The sequence below is a fragment of the Prinia subflava genome, chromosome 19, assembly GCF_021018805.1.
Source record: "Prinia subflava isolate CZ2003 ecotype Zambia chromosome 19, Cam_Psub_1.2, whole genome shotgun sequence".
NCBI classification, from domain to species: Eukaryota; Metazoa; Chordata; class Aves; order Passeriformes; family Cisticolidae; genus Prinia; species Prinia subflava.
The window spans coordinates 11,211,332-11,235,637 of NC_086265.1; the positions used below are offsets into that span (position 1 = coordinate 11,211,332).

At 42.8% G+C, this 24,306-nt stretch overlaps 2 protein-coding genes across 4 annotated transcripts; one reads left to right on the forward strand and one right to left on the reverse strand.

The window, feature by feature from the left end:
* Window positions 1-1,711: 1,711 nt before the first annotated feature.
* UPB1 (beta-ureidopropionase 1) lies at window positions 1,712-14,925 on the forward strand. Its single transcript, XM_063416396.1, has 10 exons — window positions 1,712-2,077; window positions 2,696-2,867; window positions 4,270-4,357; window positions 5,064-5,158; window positions 5,404-5,565; window positions 8,468-8,637; window positions 9,295-9,376; window positions 10,206-10,248; window positions 10,975-11,129; window positions 13,915-14,925. The coding sequence occupies exons 1-10, from the start codon at window positions 1,977-1,979 to the stop codon at window positions 13,996-13,998; spliced, it is 1,152 nt and encodes a 383-aa protein (XP_063272466.1). The 5' UTR covers window positions 1,712-1,976; the 3' UTR covers window positions 13,999-14,925.
* A 98-nt stretch (window positions 14,926-15,023) lies between these two features.
* On the reverse strand, window positions 15,024-24,259 carry GUCD1 (guanylyl cyclase domain containing 1). Of its 3 annotated transcripts, XM_063416399.1 has the most exons (8): window positions 24,082-24,108; window positions 22,431-22,515; window positions 21,717-21,833; window positions 20,816-20,981; window positions 20,463-20,549; window positions 19,998-20,089; window positions 18,211-18,452; window positions 15,024-17,737 (listed from the first exon to the last, which is right to left on the reverse strand). In XM_063416399.1, the coding sequence occupies exons 4-8, from the start codon at window positions 20,885-20,887 to the stop codon at window positions 17,646-17,648; spliced, it is 585 nt and encodes a 194-aa protein (XP_063272469.1). In that variant the 5' UTR covers window positions 20,888-20,981; window positions 21,717-21,833; window positions 22,431-22,515; window positions 24,082-24,108; the 3' UTR covers window positions 15,024-17,645. The 3 variants fall into 3 exon arrangements, with proteins under 3 accessions (XP_063272469.1, XP_063272467.1, XP_063272468.1); XM_063416397.1 differs by lacking the exon at window positions 21,717-21,833 and having other exon boundaries at window positions 24,082-24,259; XM_063416398.1 differs by lacking the exons at window positions 20,463-20,549; window positions 21,717-21,833 and having other exon boundaries at window positions 24,082-24,257.
* Window positions 24,260-24,306: the final 47 nt, after the last annotated feature.

Genomic DNA, 24,306 nt, shown 5'->3' on the forward strand with positions numbered 1-24,306 from the left:
GCCTGATCTCCTTTCATCATTATTAGTAATTCTAGGCTTGTCATTTCCTATTCATGCAGTCTGAACCTCACCGTGTTGTTGCAGGATGGTTGATACGGCGTACAGGAAATGTTCTGTTTTTTCAGGTCTCCACTGTTCCTAAGTATTCTTTTCAGGGGCTTCAGTTTTATTGCCATGAAGTCCATTTCCTACATGTAGTACAATTTACTAAATTACAAATAAACAAGGCACCAATAGAGAAGTCAGTGAAAGTTCACACTAAGAATAGAACTTGAAGAGAAAAGTTCAGTTATGTGACCTTCCTCAGGAGCTGGATGCAAAATAGACCTGCTGTTTTTCCCTTTAATTTGCAGTCCAGGCAGAAAAGAACTTGAACAGTTCCCAGAGAAACCCAGGCCCTTCTGTTTGTTTCTCTGAATCCTCCAGAAATGCTTTATCTGTTGACATCCTGGCTACACTGATATGGAAATGAACTTACTTGGCCTCCTCATTTCCCCCCTATATTGTCAGCTGATTCTTTCATTGATCTCCCTCCCTGCAACATTTAAAGATCTGCCAGCCATGAACAGAACAAAATGTTACCTTTAAAATTGACCATTAAAGAAAATCAGGATAATAGGATGAAAAATCGAATGCATGTATCAGCCACTGTTAATTATTGCCCTTTATAAATATGTTTGGGCAAGAAAAGTAATTTCACTGAAACATTTTTCGGTTAAAAAGGGTGAATTAGAGAGAAAGAATCACATGTCTCCAAATGCCTTGATGAAACCAGACTACCCCTGGACACTCTCTGCCTAAAGTTAAATATTAGACACCCTCTCCCCTGACATTCTTTTTTTATTTAGTCTAAAAGGCTTAATATTTAACTCAAAATACCTAACAACTGCAAATGCTAAGTGCTGAAAGTTGTTACATCCTCCAGCAGATACATAAGGCAGTGCTTGAACTCAGTGGGATATATTTAGAGATGTGTCCACCCCTGGACTTCGTGTTCCACTCGAATGAGAAACCCAGTTGCTATGTTGTGAACTTGTGTGTGTTTTGAAGCAGAAGGCCGGGCAATGGTTCAGTGGGAATAACTGCTTTAAACAGCGTGTCTGCCTTGGACCTGCTGAAGGAAATGTCCTTTATTTGATGCACTTTCATTTTGTCCCAGATCAAGGTCTTAATTGGTTCAATCCTTTATCTGAAATTAAGTCTGGTTTGGGGATGGATTTCCAATTACAATGTACCTCAAAATCCATGTTAAATTCAAAGTTATTTATTACTAGCTCCTGTTCAGAGTTTTACTGCAACTTCAATAGATACACACATATCCATGAGAACCACTGCCATTTTATGACCTATTTCCAAGCCTTTTGGTTGGAAAGGTATCATTAGAAAATGCTTCTAAAGATGTTTTGCTTTTAGATGACTTACGTCTGAGCACAAGAGTTGGTTCAGAAGTGGCAAGTAGCCAGGAATGGCCACATCCCCTGGACATGCCATCGGCTGGATGGATAGAACAGGGCTGGTGATGTTTTTCCTTTCCTCTTCCTACCTCTCCTTTCCTTCCTTATTTTTCTTGCTTTCCTCCTTTCCCTCTTCTCTCTTTTCTTTTTTCTCTTGTCTTTTTTTTTCTTTCCCTTTCCCCCTCTCTTTCCCCCTCACTTTCTACTATGTGCTCCTATAGTAGGTCAGTGACCAACATAACGGATTTCCACGCCAAGTGACTTTTTGTGGACTCTCGACTTTTGTGGTTCCTTTCGACCACGACCATTTACGAGTCCTGGGCGCTCCCTTCCCCTCAGTGTCCGCACTCGCTCCCGGAGCGGCGAGAGCCCGGCAATGGCGCCCTGAGGGCACCGAGGGCACCTCACGGGACCGTCCCGCCAAAACCCGTGAGGGGAGCGGGGCGTGGCCGACGGGGCCGCCCGGGGCAAAGTCCAGGGGCCCGCCGAGCGCCTGAGGGGTGCGCGCGCTCGCCCTCCGCCATGGCGGGAGGCCTGGAGTCGCTGGAGCTGTGCCTGGAGCGGTACATCCCGCCCGGGGAACTCGCCGAGGTGAAGCGGATCCTGTACGGGGGCGAGGCCAGGTGCGCCGTCAGGACGGGCTCGACCCCCGCTCTGCGGGTTTCCATCCCTCCTCTCCCCGGGCTCCGCGGGGATGCTCAGTCCTGGAGTGAGGGGAAGGAGTCAGTGTGAGGGCGGGTGTACAAGACACAGGGCTGGGCTGAGGGGAAAAAGGAAAAGTAAGGCTTGTGGTGCTGCAGTGAGGTGACTGGGGTATTTTGGAGGTTATCCAGATGTGGGGAGCAGGGTGATGTGAGGTGACGGACAGAGATGGAAGACCTGTCAGGAATAGTGATACCAGGGTGATGGAGCCTGAAAAGTAGGGAATAAACTTGAGGAAAATACTATGGAGAGAAAGTGTTTATGGCAGGTGGAAGTTTGTGCTTATGCACTCCTTGATTTCTGCAGCAGGGTGTTAGTGTCTGGAAATGACAGGAGGACAGTGGGAGATGGGTGAGTGGAGGTGGAGGGTGAGATCGGCACATGAGCTGGGCACTGCCTGGCCTTGGCTGATGGAGGAATGGGGAGCTTGGGTGTCTCTGCAGCGTTAGGCAGAATTGTCATCCCCTGGCTCCATTGCATTCAGAGCAGGAAAGGAGAACATCTCATCTTGAAATGCCCTTGTTTCCTGTTCAATCCAGAAAACTTGATTTGCCAACTGCTGCAGTGGCGGCAGCTCAGGAAAAAGAATTTGAACTACAGGGCTATGGATTTGAAGCTGCTCCGGAGCAATTGAGAAGGCCACGTATTGTTCGAGTGGGACTGATACAGAATAAAATTCCTCTTCCCACAGACACAGCAGTGGCAGTCCAGGTACACAGACTGGGGCTGGGGCTGTTTCTATGTCCTCTTCTGCTGGATTGAGACATAACACAGTTCAGTTGTTGATTTGAGGAACTGTATCATGAAATGTCTAATGATTCTCTGGCAGTACAGGAGCCATCACTACTGCAGTAGTGCATCCTTTAAATATTTGAATGACACATCTGGTTTTACTGTTTCTCAGAAACATCTCTTGTGCTTACCTAGCATGCCCAACCTGCTTGCAATTTTTCCAAAGCTAAATATTTAGTAGCTCATTTTGCACATGAAAATCCTTTGCCTCTAAGATGAAACACAAAATCAAAAGGGATGGCAGCCAGTGGAAACCACAGGTGCAGTTCTTGTTTTAATTGAGAAATGTTCCATTACAGGAAAATCCATTAGAGGAAACAGATTAATAAAGCTGTGTTCATTATTCTTTGTACAGCAGTGAGTGAAATCTTATTACAAGATAACATGGTTTAGTGGTGACTTGGCAGTGCTGGGTTAATGGTTGGACTTGCTTGATGATCTTAGAGGTCTGTTCCAACATTAATGATTCTGAAACCATCATCACTTAACGCCTTGGACACAACAGCACTAAAGTGACAAATATGTGTAGAAATAGTCTCCAGAGAGTAGCTTTTAAAAAGGGAAAGAAAATACTACGTTTATAAAATCTCTTGGAGTAGTAGTTTTGTACAGTGACAGGACAGAACATTTCTGAAGTAATTTGTTTTGGAAAGATTACCTATCACAGATGCAAGTCATTAATTCAGTAAATGGATCAAGTTTGTGGATTATAGCAGCTGTTGAATGAAGTACCAGCTATATTGATGATTTTGCTTTATGAATGACTAGTTAACTACTTCTGTAAATCAATATACAATTTTTTAGTTCATAGGTCACTGGAGTCTTGCCTTTATTCTTTTTTTTAACACCTGAAAGTAGCAATGCAAAGTATTGCACCTATGCTTATCTTTAAGTAGAATACTCTAGAAAACTTTGATGGTTTTTCTTGGTAACGATTACTTAGCTCTTAGGACAGAGGGCTTAACATAATCCTGTAGATTATTTACAATGACCAGCAAAATTATAGGTTTTGTTGGTTCTGTTTAGATTTTCAGCTTTTTTCAAGTCAAGCAGCAGTGAGTTTCCAGCTATATAAATGTTGCAGCCATGGAATTAGAAACCCATTAGAATGCTTTCTCTATTTTCAGCATCTAAATGCTTTTAAAAATCTATATCTGACTCTCAGTGTTGAGGAATGATACCTCGAGTTACCCCCTGAAAGCAATGGCACTAAGTATAGAACGAGATAAACTCCATGTGCACAAAGGTTGTAAAAGCAGGCAGTTAACAGAGGTGAGTTAGAACCCGTGGCTGTTTAATGGTGTGACATTCTCACAATCAGGTGGCCGCTCTGCACAGACGCATCGAGGAGATGGTGGGAGTGGCTGCAATGTGTGGGGTCAACATTGTGTGTTTCCAGGAGGCTTGGAGTGAGTATCTGAGTATTTGCTGTGCTTCCCTGGAGGCTGTCAGGTGTCGAGTGCTTTCTATTTTAACAGGTGTCCTGTACTACGTCTTGTAAGTAAACAGTAGAAATCTTCCAAGATACAGCAATTGACTGCAGTAATTTTCTTCCTAAAGGAAAAACTAAAGAGTCTGAGGTAGCAGAGCTGTATGGAAGAGATATGGGGGGCTTGTTGCATTGAAGACTGCCATATGATGTTTGGAGCTCCTCCATGGCATCCTTTGTGATCCTTTCCTCATTTTTTCCCCTAAAACTTTAGGGGTTTTTTTCTAGACGGGTATTAAAATTTAAAAATCTGGTTTTAATTAACTTGGGGTGTTTGAGGCTTAATAGAAGCAAAACCCTTCACTTTCATGGGCAAGTGAAGGTCCATGAATATTTGTGAAAACAGGTTATTTACAGTGTACACTAGTGACTGGGGTATATTGTCTTTTTACTCCTGCTGAGGCTTCACTAAGTGCATCCATTCTCTTCTGGTTTGCCCTGTGTGAGCTCAAAACTCCTTACCCTGGCTAAAAATATTTTTAAGTAGCTTTTGCCTTTAAACACGGAGAACAGTTGCATCATTCTTAATTGTCTAATTTTTTTAATCTGTATTCATGCAAATTGCATGTATTTCTTGAGTGACACGAACGTTTTTGTACATTTTGCCTTGCTTTGGTGTTTTCCAGCCATGCCCTTTGCTTTTTGTACAAGAGAGAAACTTCCTTGGACTGAATTTGCTGAGTCAGCAGAGGATGGACCAACAACAAAATTCTGTCAAGAGGTAAAAAACCAACCAACCAAAAAAAAAGCCCAGCTGACATAATTTGAAAGAAAAGACAATATACCAGTGATCTGGCAGGCAGAACTTGCTGTATTTCTCACTCATACCTGTGTTATTAACATTTCTAGTTAATATGTAATGCTGTTTTAGCTTTTTTTAATTAACTTTTCAGCTGGCTGTGGTGTCTGTCATTCTGGGGTGCTGCAGGGTGGTGTATAATACAGGAATTGTGTTCATTTGTGCAGCTTGCAAAGAAGTACAACATGGTAGTGGTGTCTCCCATCCTGGAGCGAGATGAGCTGCATGGTGGGGTTCTGTGGAACACTGCAGTGGTCATTTCTAACTCCGGAGCACTCCTCGGAAAAAGCAGGAAGAATCACATTCCAAGGGTTGGAGATTTCAATGAGGTAAGAAGCAGTATTGTGACAGTCAAGTTAATCTTACCTTGCAGCTCTTTGTGCCAGTCACAGTGGCAGGAAATGCAGTGTGTTTCTAGAAAAGGTGGGTCACTTACTGTCGAATATGTTTTTCTGAGATGAGGTGAGAGAAAGTTGATTTATCAAGAAGGAATATTTTTTGTGAGAGTGATGAGTCTTAAAGGCAAAATAACATTGAATCTTGTTGGTTACTCTTCCTTGGCCCAGTGAAACTTCAAAAGTATCAAGTATCCTTTAAAGGAATCCTTTAAATTATAGCTGTGTTATGTTTGTTGTGCATGATTGGCTTGGGTAGTTTTGTCATGTGTGCACATTGAACTTACTTTAATTTGCAGGGCAATTGTTCCATGGTCGAAGCATGAACATTACTTACAGCCTTTGTCTGTTTCTCTGGGAGGTTGTCTTGGAAATGACAGTTCTTTTCCTTGTGTTTATTCGAGCAGAATCCCTTAATTCATTGTGCCTCTGACTGAATAGCTGCTTTATGGCATCTTCTTGTTATTAATCACGTTATTGCAGCTGAAGCCCCCAGCAGGTTTTGGGTCATCTTCCAAAATCAGAAACTGAACTGGCAGTAAAGGCAATGACTGGTAGATCTGAAATGTGTTTATCCATCCATAGAACTATCACAAACAGAAAGATCAGGATTAAAAATTAACTGAAGTCTAAAAAAACATTGTCTTACCTAACTAAATCTCTCCTTGTCAGCTAAAGTGAGTAATTAACAGAGGCATTTCTTCTAAGCACCGGAGGCTGCTGTGTACCTGCAGTTTCTTTTGTTCCCTGTCTCACTGCTCCAATCATCAAACTGAGGCTTCAGAACCTAAAGTGATATTTTATTAATGTAAAAAGTTCTTTTGGGTCTCAAAACTTGGTGTTCAAAGACCTCTGGAAGTTCTGACCTTGCTCCCAGGCCTGATCAAGCTGGTTTGAGTTTCTCCAGAGGAGGCTGTTAATAGAATTCTACACAATGAATTTCTGGCACAGCCTGTCAGTCACCAGTCTTACCTAGTATTTTTAACAATTATTTTGATATTTAATATTATTTTATCAGGTCTTCCCTTTAGCTAGCAAAAGTAGTAATTAACAAATCCATTGCTTACTTTTCACATTTTTTATTTGTTCCTTATGTAATCCAACAAAAAATAAATTCCTGTTGCTTGTGCTAAAATATGATGTCTTTCAGTTTTCCTGACGGTGTTTAGTGAAGAATCAACAGATTCCAAGAAGCTCACTGTTTACAGCTATGAAACTGTAATGAGACACCTAAAAAAAGAAAGTATTTTTACTTTCTCATGTGAAGTATAAATAGAGTTTCATAAGAGTTTTGCATAGTTGCTAAAATAAGTTAGTTCTTAGAATCCTAAATGCCAGAATTACTACAAAACAATCTGTTTATAGCTTCCAGATATACTATAATGATCTGGCATTTCTTCTTGTATCTACCTTGTTACAGAATCAAATATTGTTTACCCAAGACAGCACTGTCTTCAGCTGGCTTTGCTAGCAAAGCATTAAGTCCACTCTTCTGACCTGAACAATTCTGATAAAGCAACTTCAGAAACCACCCAGGCTACAGGAAAGGATTATATTAATCTGTGTTACTTTAATGTTGTTTTCTTTATCAACAAAGTTAAACCTCAAGGAAGTCTCGAATTTGAAATCATTTCTTGTGGGTTGTCTCTGTAGGGCAGACAGGAGAGGAGCCTTGTGGAAATGGTGCCCGTTGAATCAGTAGGAGCTAAATGGAAAGGGCAGAGAGATTGGTCTGTGGCCTGTTCAGCCGTGTGTGGGAGGCCGTAAAAACAAAAACCAATCCTTCTTGAGACATCACAGTTTATTGCTGTGGAGAGGATTGTGACCTCTGGTGTGAAATAAAGAAATAGGAACTGATGAATTCCCTGAAGCAACAGCATCTTTGTTTTTCTTCTCCTATTGTAAGAAAGGAAACTGAGAATAGGAGAAGAAATGGAAATATATTCATTCAGCAGAATTGTTTTGAAAAAGCTTGTGTGAGCACCCACCATGTGGTCTGCTGTCTACAGACATGAAAGGAGATCAAATCAGTGCCCAAGGGATTGTGCAATTTCATGAGACCTGATAATAAATAAAAACCCTGAGATTATTTTACTGGAGATACTGAACCTGTAGCCTTTGGTTTCAGAAGGTGACCCTCCTGTAAGTGTCATGCCATTGGCCCACACTTACAGGAGGCCCAGGTTTGTTCCCAGCTGTACCTGCTTGCTTTAGGCCTCAGGCGGTTCTGCTTCCTTCAGGACCAGTGGCAGTGGTGGTTACAAGGAACAGGTAATTTCAGTAAAGAGGGGCTGCTGTACAGCACGCTTTCCTTCCCTGATCAGAGACACGTCCCCTTGGGTCAGGGTGGTGGACTGTGTCCCCTGCTCTCCTGCCTCACATTGGCACCAGAGGAACCAGCCTGGCCACTGCAACCTCTGTACTCCCTTGGGATCCTGTGTAAGGAATGTTGGGTGGCATGTTTTTTCTTCTTATCTGTGAGTCTTTATCAATGTCTTTGCCCTGAACCCGGTGATGGTACTTTGAGAAAGCAGCACATTTTGGAAGTGCACTGCCTGCTGCATAAAAAAAAGTTCCTTTGCTTGCAAGCAGGTATAAGAGTGTGATTTCAGTGATCACACACTCCTGCTGCTGCCTTGGCGTTTCTGTATTCATCTTTTCTACTGCCTGAGTGATTCTGTAAATATCATGTTATTCACAGCCTTCCATCTGCAGATTGAAAAGCTTTTTTAGTTGGAGGTACTTCTTTGCACTTCCTAAAGAAGTCTGCCTTTGCGGGTTTTGTTGGTTGTTGGGTTTTTTATTTGTTTATTTTTTTTCTTTTGTTTGTTTATAGTCTACTTACTATATGGAAGGAAATACAGGACACCCCGTGTTTCAGACACAGTTTGGGGCAATAGCTGTGAACATCTGCTATGGGCGCCACCACCCTCTGAATTGGCTCATGTACAGCATGAATGGAGCAGAGATCATCTTTAACCCTTCAGCCACCATTGGGACACTCAGGTAAAATACAACTGACCTCTGCCATTGCTCCCTTTGTGGGTTAATTGAACCTCTGAGCCCCTCACTGGGTCCTGAAGGGCACCTTGCTGAGGCCTGTAGTCTCCTTGTTTTGCCTTTACAAAGGAGCCTGCATTCTCCCCCACCAGGAATTTTGGGCTCCCAGGCTCCTCCCAGTAACTGATTCTCTTTCAGAACTTTATTGTACATCAGCATGTGTCCTGTGTTTGAGACAGCATTAAACAGCCTCCAGCTGGTGTTCTGAAGACTGAGAGTTTATTTAAATTTTTTTATGTGATATTTTTGCTATATAATAGGTAGTGGTCATAGTCAGGCTTATTTTACCAGCTTGCATTGTCTACCTAGGAGTGTGGTGTGAAATTGCAGTTTTCAGAACCAAGCTGAGATACCCTTTTCTCAGAAACACTTTTTTAAACTGTTAGCAAGTTCACAATTACCAGGCCTCCTGAGCCAGACTGGACCAGTGTAAACTGTTTGTTGAGATTAATCTTCTGCAGATTAACGTTAATTGCACGGACTCGATTTCCTGCAGGCTGCCTTTGGCTCCTGTGCCAGAGGCTGTGCAGTGTGAGGCAGTGGGAGTCTCTGTGGCGCTGAGGTGCACAGTAACAGTAGCTGCTGTCTGTTTGTGTGTTGCAGCGAGGCGCTGTGGCCAATCGAAGCCAGAAACGCTGCCATAGCCAATCACTGCTTCACCTGCCCCATCAACAGAGTAGGAACGGTTCGTATCCTCATTGCTCCCTCTCATTCCACCCTTCAGGGCTTGGAGCAGGGGTTAGTTCAAGGCAGGGACTGGTGGCACTAGAGTGCAGGGGTTCCTCTGCTGTGTAACCCTGTCCCGGGGTTTATGATGTGATTTGAACACAGACAGTGATGAGGAGATTGAGAGCTGCCTCTTGCTGGCAGCCTACTTTTTGATTGCAGCTGCTTCCTGTTCTTGAGTTGAATCTCTGTAATAAGCACCCGCCCTTTTCCCAGCTCTCCCAGTTTCTCTGGTGAAATCAGTTTTCTTTTAGCCAAAATGACTGAAAATTTGATATATTCTCGAGTCAACGGTACACATCTTGTGGCTGTTGTACAGATACTACCTCTCTCTGGACAGTAAAATTCTATAATGAAATTTAATAGTGCATGCAATAGGTCATTCTTACCTTCAGATTAATCCAATTATGTTACATGTATATTTTTAAAATTAGACTCCCTGCTTGCCCTTGCTTGCTGTGTGAATATGTTTGCCTTTCTTTGTGATTCAAAAATATGTATTTGGTTAAATATCTCTCCTCTTTTGCCTCTTTAAACTTGCAAAATGGATACGAGGCATGTTCCCTGATGTGTATGAACAACAGGCAGTGATACAAAAGACCTTGTGTTCTATGCTATCCATCACAGAAACTGGGCCTCTCTGATGACTCCCTTTAGACAGTGCTGATCGGGTGCCAGAAAAAAATATTTGTAGATTTATATAAACTTCCCAAATATGATAGACTAGCAAGGTTGTCTTGAATGAAACAGAATTATACTGCCACCTATGGATTCTCCTTGTTTCACAGGAATACTACAAAAACGCCTTTACTTCTGGAGATGGTGGAAAAGGTATGTTCAGAGATCACATTCAGTACCAGTTCCCACATTTGCTGGAAGTTAAAGAGAAAGATCAGTGAGAGAGGTTTGAGGCTTTCTTTTGTGTACTTGTTGAAACACAGTAATTTGTGCTGTGAAAACCATGGCTGCTTGTGGCTCCATCCAGAGTGGGCCTGAGCCTTTTTTAGCCACTTTTGGGACTAAGTGTTTTTAGCAGCTGCATGAAAAGGTTAGTGGTATCCATTGCTTAGTAGTACCACAGATGTGATTGATTTTTGGCACAACTCAAGAGTTGTGCAATATGAAATAACATCTTTTCTGTGCCTCATATCCCAGTGTTTTCACCTCTGACCTTTTATTGAAAATAGAATGGGTGCATCTCTGTCAGCTGTTTTGGAAATGTGTGATTTGACAATTTGAATTCATTTAAATGTTAAGTAAAAAGCAATAAAGGCAAAGCCTTTAGTCCAGAGACTTAATAATGGGGAAGCGTAATGAGACATTATTTGAAAAGCAATGCAGTGAGATTTCCCTGATTATGTGATGATGTGCTGTGCACGAAAATTATAACTGGCCAAAACTGCAGTTAATTTAGGATCATGCTGTGACTCTTCAAGATGGATATCTTGCCTAGAGGACAGTGAGTCCCCATGCAATGGAGTCAGGGTTTGTGGACACTGCATGTGGAGTTACAGCCCTGTTTTCAGATGGCAGTAATGCTTTTTAAACCCCCCCCAGCACACCACGAGTTGGGCCATTTCTATGGCTCGAGTTACGTCGCTGCACCGGACGGCAGCAGGACCCCGGGGCTGTCTCGCACTCAGGATGGGCTGCTGGTGGCAGAGATGGACCTCAACCTCTGCAGGCAAGTGGGTGACAAGTGGAATTTTAAGGTAAGCCTGATTATAAAGAAAATACGATATTGGAACAAACGAGCTTTGATAATGATTCTATGATGCTATGACGTTACAATAGGTAAAAGGCAGCCTTTATTTTTTTTTTCCCAGCAGTTCAGAGCTTAAATTGTTGAAGTAATTTAACAGGATATTATGGAGGCCAAAAGCATAAATAGATCTGGAAAAAGAGTAGCTAAATTCAGGGAAACTAGGCCAGTAGCTTTCTAATGAAAACCTTAGCCTCGGGAGCTTGACGTGGATTGCCAGCAGCTCTGAGGATTGCTGGGGGAGAGTTTGTGATTTCCTTAGGCAGTGAACGTAGGCATTTGTTGCTGAGCCAAGCATTGGATCTGTCTAACATGGTACTATTAGATATTCTTAAAGGCATTAATTGTCAGTTTTGGTGAAATTTAGTGAAAACACAAACCCACAAGCTTCTGAGAACTTTCTGAAGGCAGAATTCTTACAATGTTAGCTTCCTGAATTTGTGTATATGTTGAAACTAGAGAGAAATATATATATATGCATATATATACATATAATATAACTACAGTACTGTGTACTGTATATATCCATCTCTGGAGTATTTTAACACACTTTTGAATTTATCTAAATCAGATTAAGATAGCTGCAAGCCACTCCATATGGCTTTAACAAACCTTATTTATTCCTATTTTTTGTATTCTGAGGTAAAGCTAATTTGGTTCATCTTTCCAGAGGGCATAATTGGATTTAATTTGTGCAGCAGCAGTGCTGGTTGAAGAAATGGCTGCCTCAGCACAGCAGCTGGCTCACCCTTCAGTTCTGCCAATACAAGCCATGTGGGGTGCTAGATTATATACGGATTTAGTGTAGTGACCAGATCCTTTTTTTTTAAACAAACACTAGTTCTTTTTTTATTCTGATCAAGTTTACAACAGGCCACACAAACGTCCTGTTGGAACAAAAAAAGAAGAGAAGCGGCAACTTTGGAAATAGGCTTTGTTGATGAAAAAACATCTTGCTTCTGTGGAGACAGATCTTTTGTTCTAGTCCTCAGTACTGCTAAAGACAAGAACTTTTTCCTAGTCTTTCTTAAGATCAGCCTGATTTGAATCCTAACAATGTAGATCAGAACACCTGGCTAAGCAGCTGTACAATATATGTGTGGTTTCTTAAGTGATCACCTAGTATTTAAAATAAGTAATCATTTGCAAGGAGTGTCAGTTTTTGAACATCATGCTGCTGCAAGAAGACATTCATTTTATAGAGCTGGTTTATTTGCCTGCTGTGCATTACAGTATGGAGCAATATTCAACATGTTTTGATGTCAGTTTAACATAAAACTGAAAAGTCTCTGTGGATTTAAAATGCTGAATAAGCTCTCTAATTTAAAAAATAGTAATTTCTTATCTAGAGCCTAATTTCTTTGCTGTTATTGCTAATCCATATATAGGCACTAAAACCAAGACGTAATTTCGGGTCATCTTCTGGAACAGAATTGCATTTGTTATTTTACAGATGCCTGTGGTAGGCATGTGGTTGTTGCCTTAATGGAATTAAGCTGTGCTGAGAGATTCTTAGTTTTTAAGTCAGGCAGGTATTGAGTTTTGCTTTGCCATCAGCGTCTGAGGCCCTTGCTGCAGAGGAGAGGCTTGGTGAGTCAGGAAGCACATGGAGCATTGCTTCTGCAGCTTGGGAGGGGTATCTGAACAAAAGCAACTCTATTGATTAGGAAAAACAAACAGTAAAACCAAAACACTGCCCTTTGGCTGATTTGTGTAGAATTGTGTATTTTTTGCTGTCTTCAAGCCCTGTGCTTTCATCACCTTAATTTCGTGTTGATGGTGGGGAGTGCTGTTGTTGGGTTTGGGCACGTAAGGCACAGCCGTGGTTTTGTTCACGTGACGGGAGAGCTGCTTCCTTTTCCTCTCAGCTGTGGCCAGGACAGAGGTGGTTCTTGCTGAGGGGAATGGGGAAGAGTGGTCACAGGTAACCCACTGCAGAAAACCCCTAACAGCAAGCAGGAACCTCTTTAACCTGCTCTGCCATCTGCAGTTTGCACCCTGTGAAGCCTGAAAGGGACATTCAGTAGAAAGTCTTTGCTAAACTTAGAGCAGCAAAGAGGTTAAACAAATTAATTCAATATGTAGTTTGCCCCTTCCAGAGCCAGTGCAGTTCAGAAGAGGACAACAGCACATCAGGTGCTGTATTGCAACACTTCCAGCACTTGCTCTGTTGCCCAAACCATTTATATTTTGTATTATTAACGGATGAAGTAAAAGTAACCCCAGCACTGTCAGTGGCAGATATGCAAACTTACTGCTGGCAGCAGGGTTCCCTGCTTGGCAAGGACATGACATGAGGCCCTAATTACAGAGACACTCCTCTGCCTTCATTGACACAACTTACAGAATTGTTGGTGGATGAGAAAGCAAAGGCACCTTTCACATTCAGCTTTCAGCTCTCCAGAACAGCTCTAGTAAGTCAGCAGACATGACTGCCACTGAAGGAGAGCTGCCAAACAGGAAGGTGGTCATTTAAAAGTTTGACTTTTCACAGTGGAACTATGTTGCTTTTTGGATAGAAATACAGTCCTAGGCAACATCATACAAGTTCTTTTATTAAAAATACTTCGTGCTAAGGCACTCAAGATCTTGAATTTTGAGGCAATTATGGTTTTGACGTTTGGGACAATTAAATCATATATTGCTGTAGAAAAAAAACAACCAGTGGATAGAAATATTTCCTACTGAAGTACTTCTGTAACTCACTGAAAGAACTGAAGCTTTTTCTTTTCCAGATGACTGGTAGATATGAAATGTATGCAGAAAAGCTTGCTGAAGCAATCCAGCCTTTCTTTATACCCAATATCATCAAAGAGTAAGAGAGAGCATTTCACTACACTCAAATGTTACAAGACAAATTTGAAGTTACTGTTGGATGAAAGCTTTACTGTGAATCACAAGTTGCTGTTTTAATGTTATCAGTTTAATTTCATGTAACCAATTTTAAATAATGCGATTCAAAACTCTGTTACATAAAATAATTGAAAATGGCTTCTTAAGTGTTTGTTATTTACACTAATGAGCCCAAAGTTTTGTTCCTTGCTAGAAATACATCCAGTGTTTTTTTAGAGTAGAATCACATACAGTGTACTGTGATAGAGTTGATGAGTTCAGAGGAACATGAAAATTCTTACCTAAACTTTTCATTGTACATCTATTTCTGCTTTCCAGTTTTTACCCTCTGCCCAAATGAATAATTTAGGGAGAAAGGAGGCAGAAATTGTTTTTATCTGGGTTTGCTTTTCCTGCTTATGAACTGCTTGATGCAGTTCTGTTAAAGCTGACAAACATCCCAGACATGGCAGTTATTTGAATACCTGTGGGTGCTGTAAAGCAAGACCACGTTGGTTCTGTTGCCTTTTCCACAAGCACAGCTGGAGCAGTCTTTGCTGGGCCCCTCAAGGTGCAGAGGTCGTGCTCACAGAGATGCTTTGGCATCCTCCAAAGCTCAGTGCCCTGAGGCAGAAGCAGAGCCCCTGGGCAGTGCACAGGCAAGGCTTTCACTGTGAACAGAGAGCTCAGGGTGGGCAAAGGAAAACTCCTTCCTGGGCTGCACTGCAGTGGGATGTGTGGTGGCTGCAGAGCAGACAAGGCAGCTGTGGAAGGAAGTGCTAATGATACATTTGCTATTCTTAGGCAGTACTGCATTCTGAAACTTTGCCTCATGATTTGGGTGATGGCAATAGGTGCAGTGCAGACTGAATATCATTTACAGCCCAGCAACTATGAATTCATAGCTATAATAAATATTTGAACTAGTTTTCGTTTTTCTAAATTACAATTTCAAATTATCAAAACCATTTTCTGTAATAAACTTGTTAATAAATGCACTTGCTACATTAAGTTATGGGGTTATTTGTGAGTTTAACCTTTATTGAGAATGACTTAATTACAAATAAAAATATATTTATGTATAAAATCCCTGCACATAAAATCCCCTTCCTTTACTATTGACATCCTGACAGAAACAAAGCAACAGAACATTTTCAGAGTGAGTGTTTTGATATACAGTCTTGTAATAGGAAAGCAAGTTTCAGAAAATGCAGATATTCTGGATGCTTGTGCAAGTGAGCTGCTTTTTCAGCTGAATTTGTCATAGACTCAGTCTTTTCTCTTGGCTTTTGCTTCTTCCTTGTGTTTTCATCTCTCATAGCCATCTTCCAGTTGGCAGCTGTATAAGATCCTGTTGCAGTAGTGGACCTCTCCTTTTGTCTGCACTAGCTTAGACAGCTTTATCTTTCACTTTTGTTGAAGCATTTAAACCCTGGGTGCCAAATGCTTACCAGGCAATATTGCTACACCTCTGTGTGCACTTCAGAACACTAAGCTTGCCCTTAAATTCATGTTTTCTCTATGCCCAGGGTTCACTTTTGGTAACGGAAACAGTAATGTCAATTACGACCCTTTGTAAGAATTGTTTTTATTCAACTACTCAAGCCTGCTCTAAGAGAAATCCTGTGGCAGTTTAATGGTGTTGAATGAACTTACCTACCTGAAAATGCATGGGTTAAGGAGCTACTCTAACAGCCTGCAGCTTCCATACCTGTTAATTATTAACAGAGCTAATACACTCTCTCTAAATCAAACATCACGATTTTGGCCCTGGACATAAAAATTCCCACATCAGGGGTCTTCGGGTTACTCTGGAGGATTTGACAGGCATTATCCACTACAGGATTTGTACCTTTCTTCTGGAGGGGTGCTGCTGGTGGTGCTGATGCACCAGATCTACACAAATCACATCCTACCTGTTACTCATCAGTGCCAGAAAGTATTTAAACTTCACCAACGATAAGTGAAATTTGACATACAAAATTTCCTGTCACGCACTTCTGTTTGGAATTTTTTTCAGGGTTACTGCATTTTAGATGTCCATTACTATTTTTTGCCTTTGTACAAAGGAGCACTCTTGATTCTGCTAAATACTTAGTCAACACTGTATACTTTTCAGTTAGTTAACAACTGAAAAAAGAAAATATTTATCTTGGTAAAAAAACTTTCTATGCTGAAAGTAGATTCCTATTTATTATATCCACCAGTAAATAACAATATCCTTTTACTGTGATTCCACACAGTTCCAGAACTTGAACAGTTCTTTTCCTAAAAGCGTGCCAGAGATGTGGGATCTCTGTCTCAAGTGCACATTTTCCTAGTTTTACATCAGTGCTGATTTTCCTACTCACTTTGATATAGGCGGGACTGAAGATTGAGACTTACAGGAAACTAGGATGGAGGAGGCTGCAATAAGTGGCTTTTTCTTACATTTCAGACTGCTCCCCAGATAACAGAGGAAAGGGCTATGACAGGGCTGCTCCCAATTTCACCTAATGTCTCAATACAGCAACAACTTAATCCAAACACAGCTGTAGTATAAGAGCTAGGAAAATAGAAGTTCTGCCTTCTTACTTGTAGCAGGTCTGTTTGTATTTCCTATTTTCTTAATTGATTTTAGCTCTTCTTAGAAGGTCACTGAACTAATACCAACAGCAAAATTTGGCTCAAATTATGATTCAGCATTTTACAATGCAGTAGGTGCTGTCAGATATTTACACTTTACACACAAAACATATGCCATTAGTGTGGATGTTAATTTACTGCATTTGCTTAATAAGTTTAAATAGTTAGAGCATTCATATTTAGAATGGATTCTGCAGAATGTGGCACATGTGGGTGGCATAACATTCAGAGCTTTTTGCAAAGAGCAATAAGATTTCCAAGTGCAAATAAAATCTTTCCACTTGAAGTTTTGGAGCAATCTGGAGCTCTGAGCAGTCATCCAAGAGGATTTAGCCAAAAGAAATTGAATTTGTCGTGCAAGGGAGCAATTCCAGTATTGCAGTTGCATAAATGCTAAATCTCGGTGAATTTGGTACATGGGAAGTTTCCTTACGTTGCAGACAATACTGAGGAGCCAGCAAGGCATTTTTTTGTTATTTAAAGTAGCTTAAGTTAACTTTTTTTTCCTTTTATAATACTCTGCTGAACTTCAAATCCATAGATTTTGGATGAAGAGCAGCCCTGGATGCTTTGACAGAGAGAGAAACAGGTATTTTCTATTTTTTTTCTTTGTTTACCTAAACCTATGCAAATATTAGCACGTGTTAAAGTTCATAAATTTGGTGCTTTTTTTCTTACGTGTTTAATTTGAAAATAAGCTGAAAGTGAACAGGCTCTGGGCCTGTATTTTAGAACTGCTGTCAAATGTGCAATGTTGAAAATAAGGGAAAAAAACCCCAAAATCAAACAAAAAACCAGAGAACGGACATTGCAAAATCAGATACATCCTCAGGAAAAAAAACCAAAGGTAAAGACAGCATTGCCATACAATCCTGTCAATGTCCATAAAGCCACCCTTGTGGAAGATCCCACTGCAGTTCAGGAGAGAGGTGTGTGCAGGGGAGTCCTGAGACGAGCAGCCAGCTGCCGTGCAGGCTGTGCAGGGAGGAGCAGCAGTGTCCTCTGCCTGTCAGCTGTCTGTGTAGATGAACAGAATATCTTCATCAGTGCCATAACTTGTCCTGGCTTCCTCAAAGTTACTGATGCTGGTGCAGCATGTTCCTGCCAGGGAGAACAGAATGTTACAAAACGTTCAGAAGGATGTGCCAGTGAAAGGTTCTTACACTGACTGTAACAGCATCCACAAACCAAACTAGTACAGAAACTACACCCAGCAGCTTAGGTTACAGCTTTACTCAGGCAGATTTTTTTCACCTTAAAGAGCTCACTGAAGTAATGCTGCAAATAGGTACCAAACTGGCCCTTCTGTTATATTCTGCCATAGACAGTTCAGCACCTCTCCCTAACCCCTGAAAGCCAAACAAGCCATGTGCTAGAATGCCTATCTGAATGCTTCAACTAAACCACACCACAAAATGCAGCACTGATGTAATTAATGGCAAAACCCCTTCTGACAGATTGGGTAATGGTGCTTGGAATGCCTGTGCACTGAGGGGAGGTCCAGCTGTGGCTCTGTGTCAGACTCATTAGCAATGCACTGACTGAGAATCCATCACAAGGGACAGGCTACTCACGGTCAGCATAGGCAGGGTTGTTGTAGTAGATACTCCCTGAGGCTTTGTTGTAGCCACATAACACAATGAAGTGGCCCTGGTAGTCAGGGCTCCTGCAGAAGCACTTCTGTCCGATGGGAAGGAAGCAGCAGTATTTGACAGGACTTGAGCAAAGATCACACAGGAGCAGGACTGCATTGACAAGGACAATGGCAATGTGACCCTGGGACAGGTGGTTTTGGATGTCTTGAACAGTTACTGTGCTGCAAGGAAGAAAACAGACACGCTTACTGAAAGAGGCTGGTGTAAAGGAGGTGCCTGATGGTGGACAGTGCAGCTGGCATTTCTATAGATACACTTCAATATCACAGGTAGAGCTCTTTGCTGTTAAACCTTGCAGGCTTTGCTATGGACAAAGCCTGCCAGAACCTGTAGCATTCAAGGCCTTTTCATTTCATTGCTGCTGCTGAAGTGCAGAGCCACAGCTCTGGATTCTGCAGTAACACATTCTGAGATGACATCAGATGCCCCAGAGAAGAGAATTAAAGGCAACTCACTCAGTAACTTAGAGGGACTTCTGTTGTAGGAAAATTCAAAGTGAAGTATTCTCTCTTGCTGTTAGAAAAGCTTATCTGAGACACCAAATCTTTATCAATTGACTGGTTAAATACTGTGTAACCACTAAGCAAATTAGGATGTCCCCAAACTTGCCTGTGTCACACAGGACTGAATCGCCTGATACTCCTGAGACTTTATTTCTACAGAGAGTAAGTATCCCCCAAACATCACCTGTAACCTCATCTGTTAAGAGCTGTCCTTCACTGAGACAGATGGTGTGTTCCATGTGTGTGAGAATCTCATGACTTGGATCTGTCCCAGGTGTCTGTGCTGTGTGCAGACTGAACTCATGTGCTGTTTACTTAATCCTCCCAGTGTCACTTCCCCACTGTGATGCCCCAGCCTCAGTGCTGCACAGGTAGATGTGTCCTCTGCCCCAGCCTTGATCAAGGGCAGTCTTAAGACTGCAAGAGCAAGAGGGACCGAGTGTCCCTTCTGTCCTGTCACAGCTGTAGTTAAAGTGATGGTGACTCCACATGTTAGAGAGGACACTTGATTCTGCTAAATGTAAGTTATACTCCAGCATTCAAATGCCATTGTGGCTGCCCCATTTCCTCTCTTCTTTGCTTACCCTGTATCATTTACCCCACTTTGACAACAGGGATTCAAATACAGCTTCCCTATAAAAAGGGATGCAGCTCAAGTTGGATGCTTAGCCATTCCCCAATAGGATTTCAGTGCTTATTATGAAAATTCTGCAGTTTTTCCATCTCTTCTGGGTTTGCTCTTCTTTCATGGAGTTCCCTATTTCCTGGTTCCCTTAGCAAAAGCTCCTATGCTAATTTATACTTTGCATGTTTGTCTGGGAACAGAGATCCATGTTTGCATACCTTTGGGAACAATGAGTTCTGTACCCTGACAGCATTCCCTTTAATTCCAACAATGGCCAATTAAAGTGCTGTAGGCACTCCCTACTGCCTTAGTGTAATGGATAATCAAATTCAAAACACAGTCAGCTCCTATCAGCATTTTCACATCATTTATTGTGCATCATGACTAATTTTTCTTCAAACTTCATTATTAGCTCTTGATGTGCATGGGGTTTTTAGACAGATAATAGCAGAAAGACACTAATTGGCAAGAAAAAGCTTAGGGCTTGATTTCATTGTGTTTCAGTGGTTTAGCTTGGTGCCTCCAAGAAAAGCAGGGGCCCACAGAATCTCCAAAGAGAAAGAAAACAGTAAGCTTACCATTTCTCCACCAGGACCTTGCAGTCTTTGGCTTGTGCAAAGAGCTGATTCACTCGATTCTCTTCTGTGTCAAAGTGCTTCCTGTAAAATGACTGGGGAAATAACACAAGTTCTGAACTGGAATGGTGTTTACCTTGGGTAATCCACCACTTAGTCTGCTAGCAAGGGCCTGCAGAAATTGGAGATCTGGCTATGGGATAAAAGATCTCTCCCTTAGTTCACTGGAAACAGGACAAGGATTTCTGCTCTGAATTACAAATTAAAGGGCTCCTGGACAGTTACTGTTGTAGTTTCTATCCAGTGGCTGTTCAGCTGCCTACGAGAGAGAGCCTGTCTGCTTTCCCAGGGGAAACCGGGCAGGAGCTTGCAATAAAGTCAGGGCTGCTCCAGGCCCTGCTTGGCCCCTTGAGGGCAGCCCTGGAGAGGCCAAGCTCTCAGTGGATGGAGGCTGAGTTCCCCTCTCACCTCTAGAGGTGGCTCTTCCACGTCAAGGCTGAGGCACGGTGGTGGGGAAAGTGTGGAAGCTAAACACTGCTGCTGCCCAGGCTGTACCTGTTCTGTAGATAAATACAGGGCTTCAGTCTCCAAGGCTGTCAAATAGGTTGGAACCTTTCATGAACACTACATGCAAACTTTTTAAAAATCGAAAAGATGGAATCAATACATGGGATCATACTGCCTTTGGAACAGATTTGTGCCAGTTTTGGCAGTAGGTCAAATGAACCGTGGCTGACTGTCAGTAACAGCAGAGCTTTTACAGCATGATACTTGAGGCTTTTCAAGCTGCCTGCTCTCCCCCTGCAGCTGAGAATACTGACCTGATTTTTGTAGCCCTTGTCCACTCCGAGTGTCTGGGTGCAAAATTTATGCCTAACTCCGAAGTGCCGCATTAGGTAGGCCAGGTCAATAGTCCAGATACTCTTTGTTAACTGGAGTTCCTGGATGGCTTTCTGAAACTCATCATTGTCCAAATGATTCAGGTACCTGTGGTATCAAGAAAGGCAGGGGAAGGGAAGCACAGATCTTAGGAGAAGCAAAATGTGTGCTGTAGCCCAAGCCTCTGCATCACAGCACATAAACACTGAAACAATGGGCTTGGCTACAAAATAACAGAAAAAAACCAAAAAACCCAACCCACAAAGGAGACAGAAATTTAAGGGAAGGGAGTAGGGAATATTTAACTGGATTTATTGCTGACTTTTTATAATTGGAAATGTGTGGTTCCTTAGCTATTTTAGAGTGCTGGAAGTGTACAGGTGCTGTACCAGAGGCAAGCTGGTATAGAACTCTGTCCTGAAGGGTTTACAGTGTAATGTACAAGTGTATTAGAGCCAACACAGAAAGAAGAGTTAAAGACTAAAACTTCCTTCAATAGATGGATTTCAAAAGGAGGAGCCATAGAGGAATTCAGTAAATATTCAAAGGAAGCTTGTCTTGGGCACTGATGACACAAAAGGAAGAAAAGGGGAGATACGTCAAGAGGAAGCTTGGGACAGGTTGCAAGGGGGCAGGGCAAGGTAGTTACAGGGAGTTCTGAAAGTAAGAAAAGGAATGGAAGTAAAGGATGAAAAATAAAAAGGGACTGGAATTGAGGATGCAGGGCAAACAGGTCAGATCAGCAGGGTGAGAAGATTAATCTTGGAAGCTGAGTTTTGGGCAGACTGGAGTGGCAAAGAGGTAAAGGGAATAGAGGTTACAGTAGTCAAGATGGGAAATTACCAGCACACGGACTAACGTCTTGGCAGAAGGGATGGAGAGAAATGAAAATCTTCTGCTTCATAGCTACTAAGTGGACATCTAAATAGGTATTTCTCCTGCACCTAAGCTCATGTTCCTCTGTGGAAGGAAAGAGGAGTTCAGCAGGACAGCTACTAGTTCAAAAAAAGGTAAAACCAAAAATAAACAAAAAAAAAAAAACCAACCCAAAGGGCAACACAATTTTGAAGCTGAAACTAGTCCTGGAACACAAACACTCATCCCACAGGTTGGGGCTCAGCAGGACAGAGGTAGAAGGGGTACAGCACACACTCATAAACTGGGATACACCTACCCATCACTTGGAAACAGAAAGGAATCAGGTGAGTCACAGCTAACTATCAGCTCTGAATTGTCACAACAGGAAAGAGGCAACATTTTCTATGAGCTTATGCATACCAGCCTGCAAAGTTCACAGAGCTGATTAGGTATTCTGCATCTGTCTAATTAGTCAATTATTCAAAAGGGTCCGAAGTTCACTTCAGTTTATATTTTCCCTTGCTCCTGCTGGAGAGCTGGGCGAGGCCCAAGCAGCAGTCACTGTCCAAGGGTACCTCAAAGAAACTGCTGCTCTAAGACTGAACTCATGGCTGCTTCAACACACCTCTTCTCCCTGGGATTTGCTTCCTGCTACCCCTCCCCATGGAATGGGATTCCCACTCTGAGAGAGCCACTTACTGCAGCACCATCCTGGAGCAGGCCAGCCCGCAGTCCCAGTGGTACAGCTGCTGAATCACGGGCACTTTCAGCTGGATGCAGTCAACTGTGTGAGCAGAACACAATGTCAATCCTACAGGAATGTTTTCCATGCCACTAAAAGTCAGCCTGTCCTCAGCACTACAGCCACGGGAACTCAGGAATGTGGGTTTGTCTGGTTGGCAGGTGGATTTTTTTCTTTCTTAGGGGAATGTGCCTTTAGTATTTCTGTACAGGTAAGCATTTGGTTTAATCTCATACTCCTTTATTGTTCCATACAATCACTGATCACTGGCTTTCCACCCGCTTTTCCCTTCGAAGTTTCTTTTTTTCTTTCTTTCTTTTTTTGGTGGGGTGATTTACCCACCACCCCTCAATTGAAGCTGTGATTCCTCCTGGATAAGAGCAGGTAAGGCACAGGTATTCATCCTTTCTCTTGTGTCCGATTGTACTTCTGTGCCACAAGAGGACTTAAACCAAACTGGGAGAAAACACCAAGATCTCTGGGCAGGAATCTCTTAGGAGCCCCACAGATTTAAGCCTTTTCTATAGATTTTTTCCTCAGGAATGGTAATTTACAGAATCTAAACAAAATTCACAAGTTAAAACTCAGAAGTGGCACCAGTTTTCCTTTTGTATTAATTCCATCAAAACTTCAATAGAGAGGGAAAATTAATCATCTCTGCCAAAAAGTCCCCAAATACCAGCTCCATCCTCTGCCTCAGTTTTTTATTTTTACGGAGTTGGCAATGTGGTGGTTTCAGTTTCAGGAACACCCTCACCACTAGCAGGACTTGAAGAGTTGTGCCTGTCATTGCTACTTCAGCATTGACCAGAGTTAATCACAAAGGCCTTTTCGCAGTAACCTTTGAGAGACTTTGGACTTTGAGAAGTTTTGTTAACAAGAGTCTCTACATTTTATAATGGGAATAAAAATGAATTTGACATCACATGGACTCATCTAGTTTTGGTGTAATATTATTTATCGAACTTTTTACATAATGTTACATTTTTCCTAGTTATGCCTCTGTTTAATCATGACTTTAAAGAGTGGCACACTGGTTGATATATTCAATCTTTTAAATTCATCTTGCTTAAGGTACTCTCAAGTATCATAACAAGAAAAAAAAAAGAAAAGAAAACCAATTTCCACTTGTCCTCAAACCAAGACTTCTCAAGTATTTTATCATCATTTTTTCTTGGCATGTCACGAATCTGTCTCCTTTTTGTAAACAACCTGGGCCTCTACTAAGCGGTACATGTTTTCTACGTGAAAGCTTCAGAAAGCAACAACAAGTTTTCTTGGCCGGGCAGCTTCCAGCCCCTGTTTCCCAACACACCTAGAGCTCTTCAGCGACTGTCGGCTGTCCCGAGACGCGATACCAGCCCGCCTATGCCGTCCCTGTAAATCACCCTGCCAACCCCTCCGCGCTTCGCCAGCTCCCCGCGGCTCGGGAGGACCGAGAGGCGCCGGGACCTCCGGCGGGGCCCGCAGCAGGAGCCGCCCGCTCCCCGCTCCCCGCTCCCCGCCGGGCTCCCCCGGCCCGTTCCGCGGGGCGAACTCCGCTTCCCCGCCGCCCCCTGCCCGCAGAGGCCCCGCCGGCCCCAGCAGGGCCGGGCGGGCCGCACTGACCTGGCGGCGGCTCGCCGGCCTCCCGGGGGCTCTTCATGGCGGTGGCGGCACCCGCCGCCCGCTCACTGCCGGCCCCGCCGAGCCGGCGGCGCGGCCCCGGGGCCCGGCGCTGGCTCCTCCCGGAGGCGGGGGCTGAGGGGGGCCGGGCCCCGGGGCGCTTGCCCCGCGCCGTGGCGGCGGGGAGGGCGGCGGGCCGCGCGGGCGGGCAGGGGCATGACACGGCGG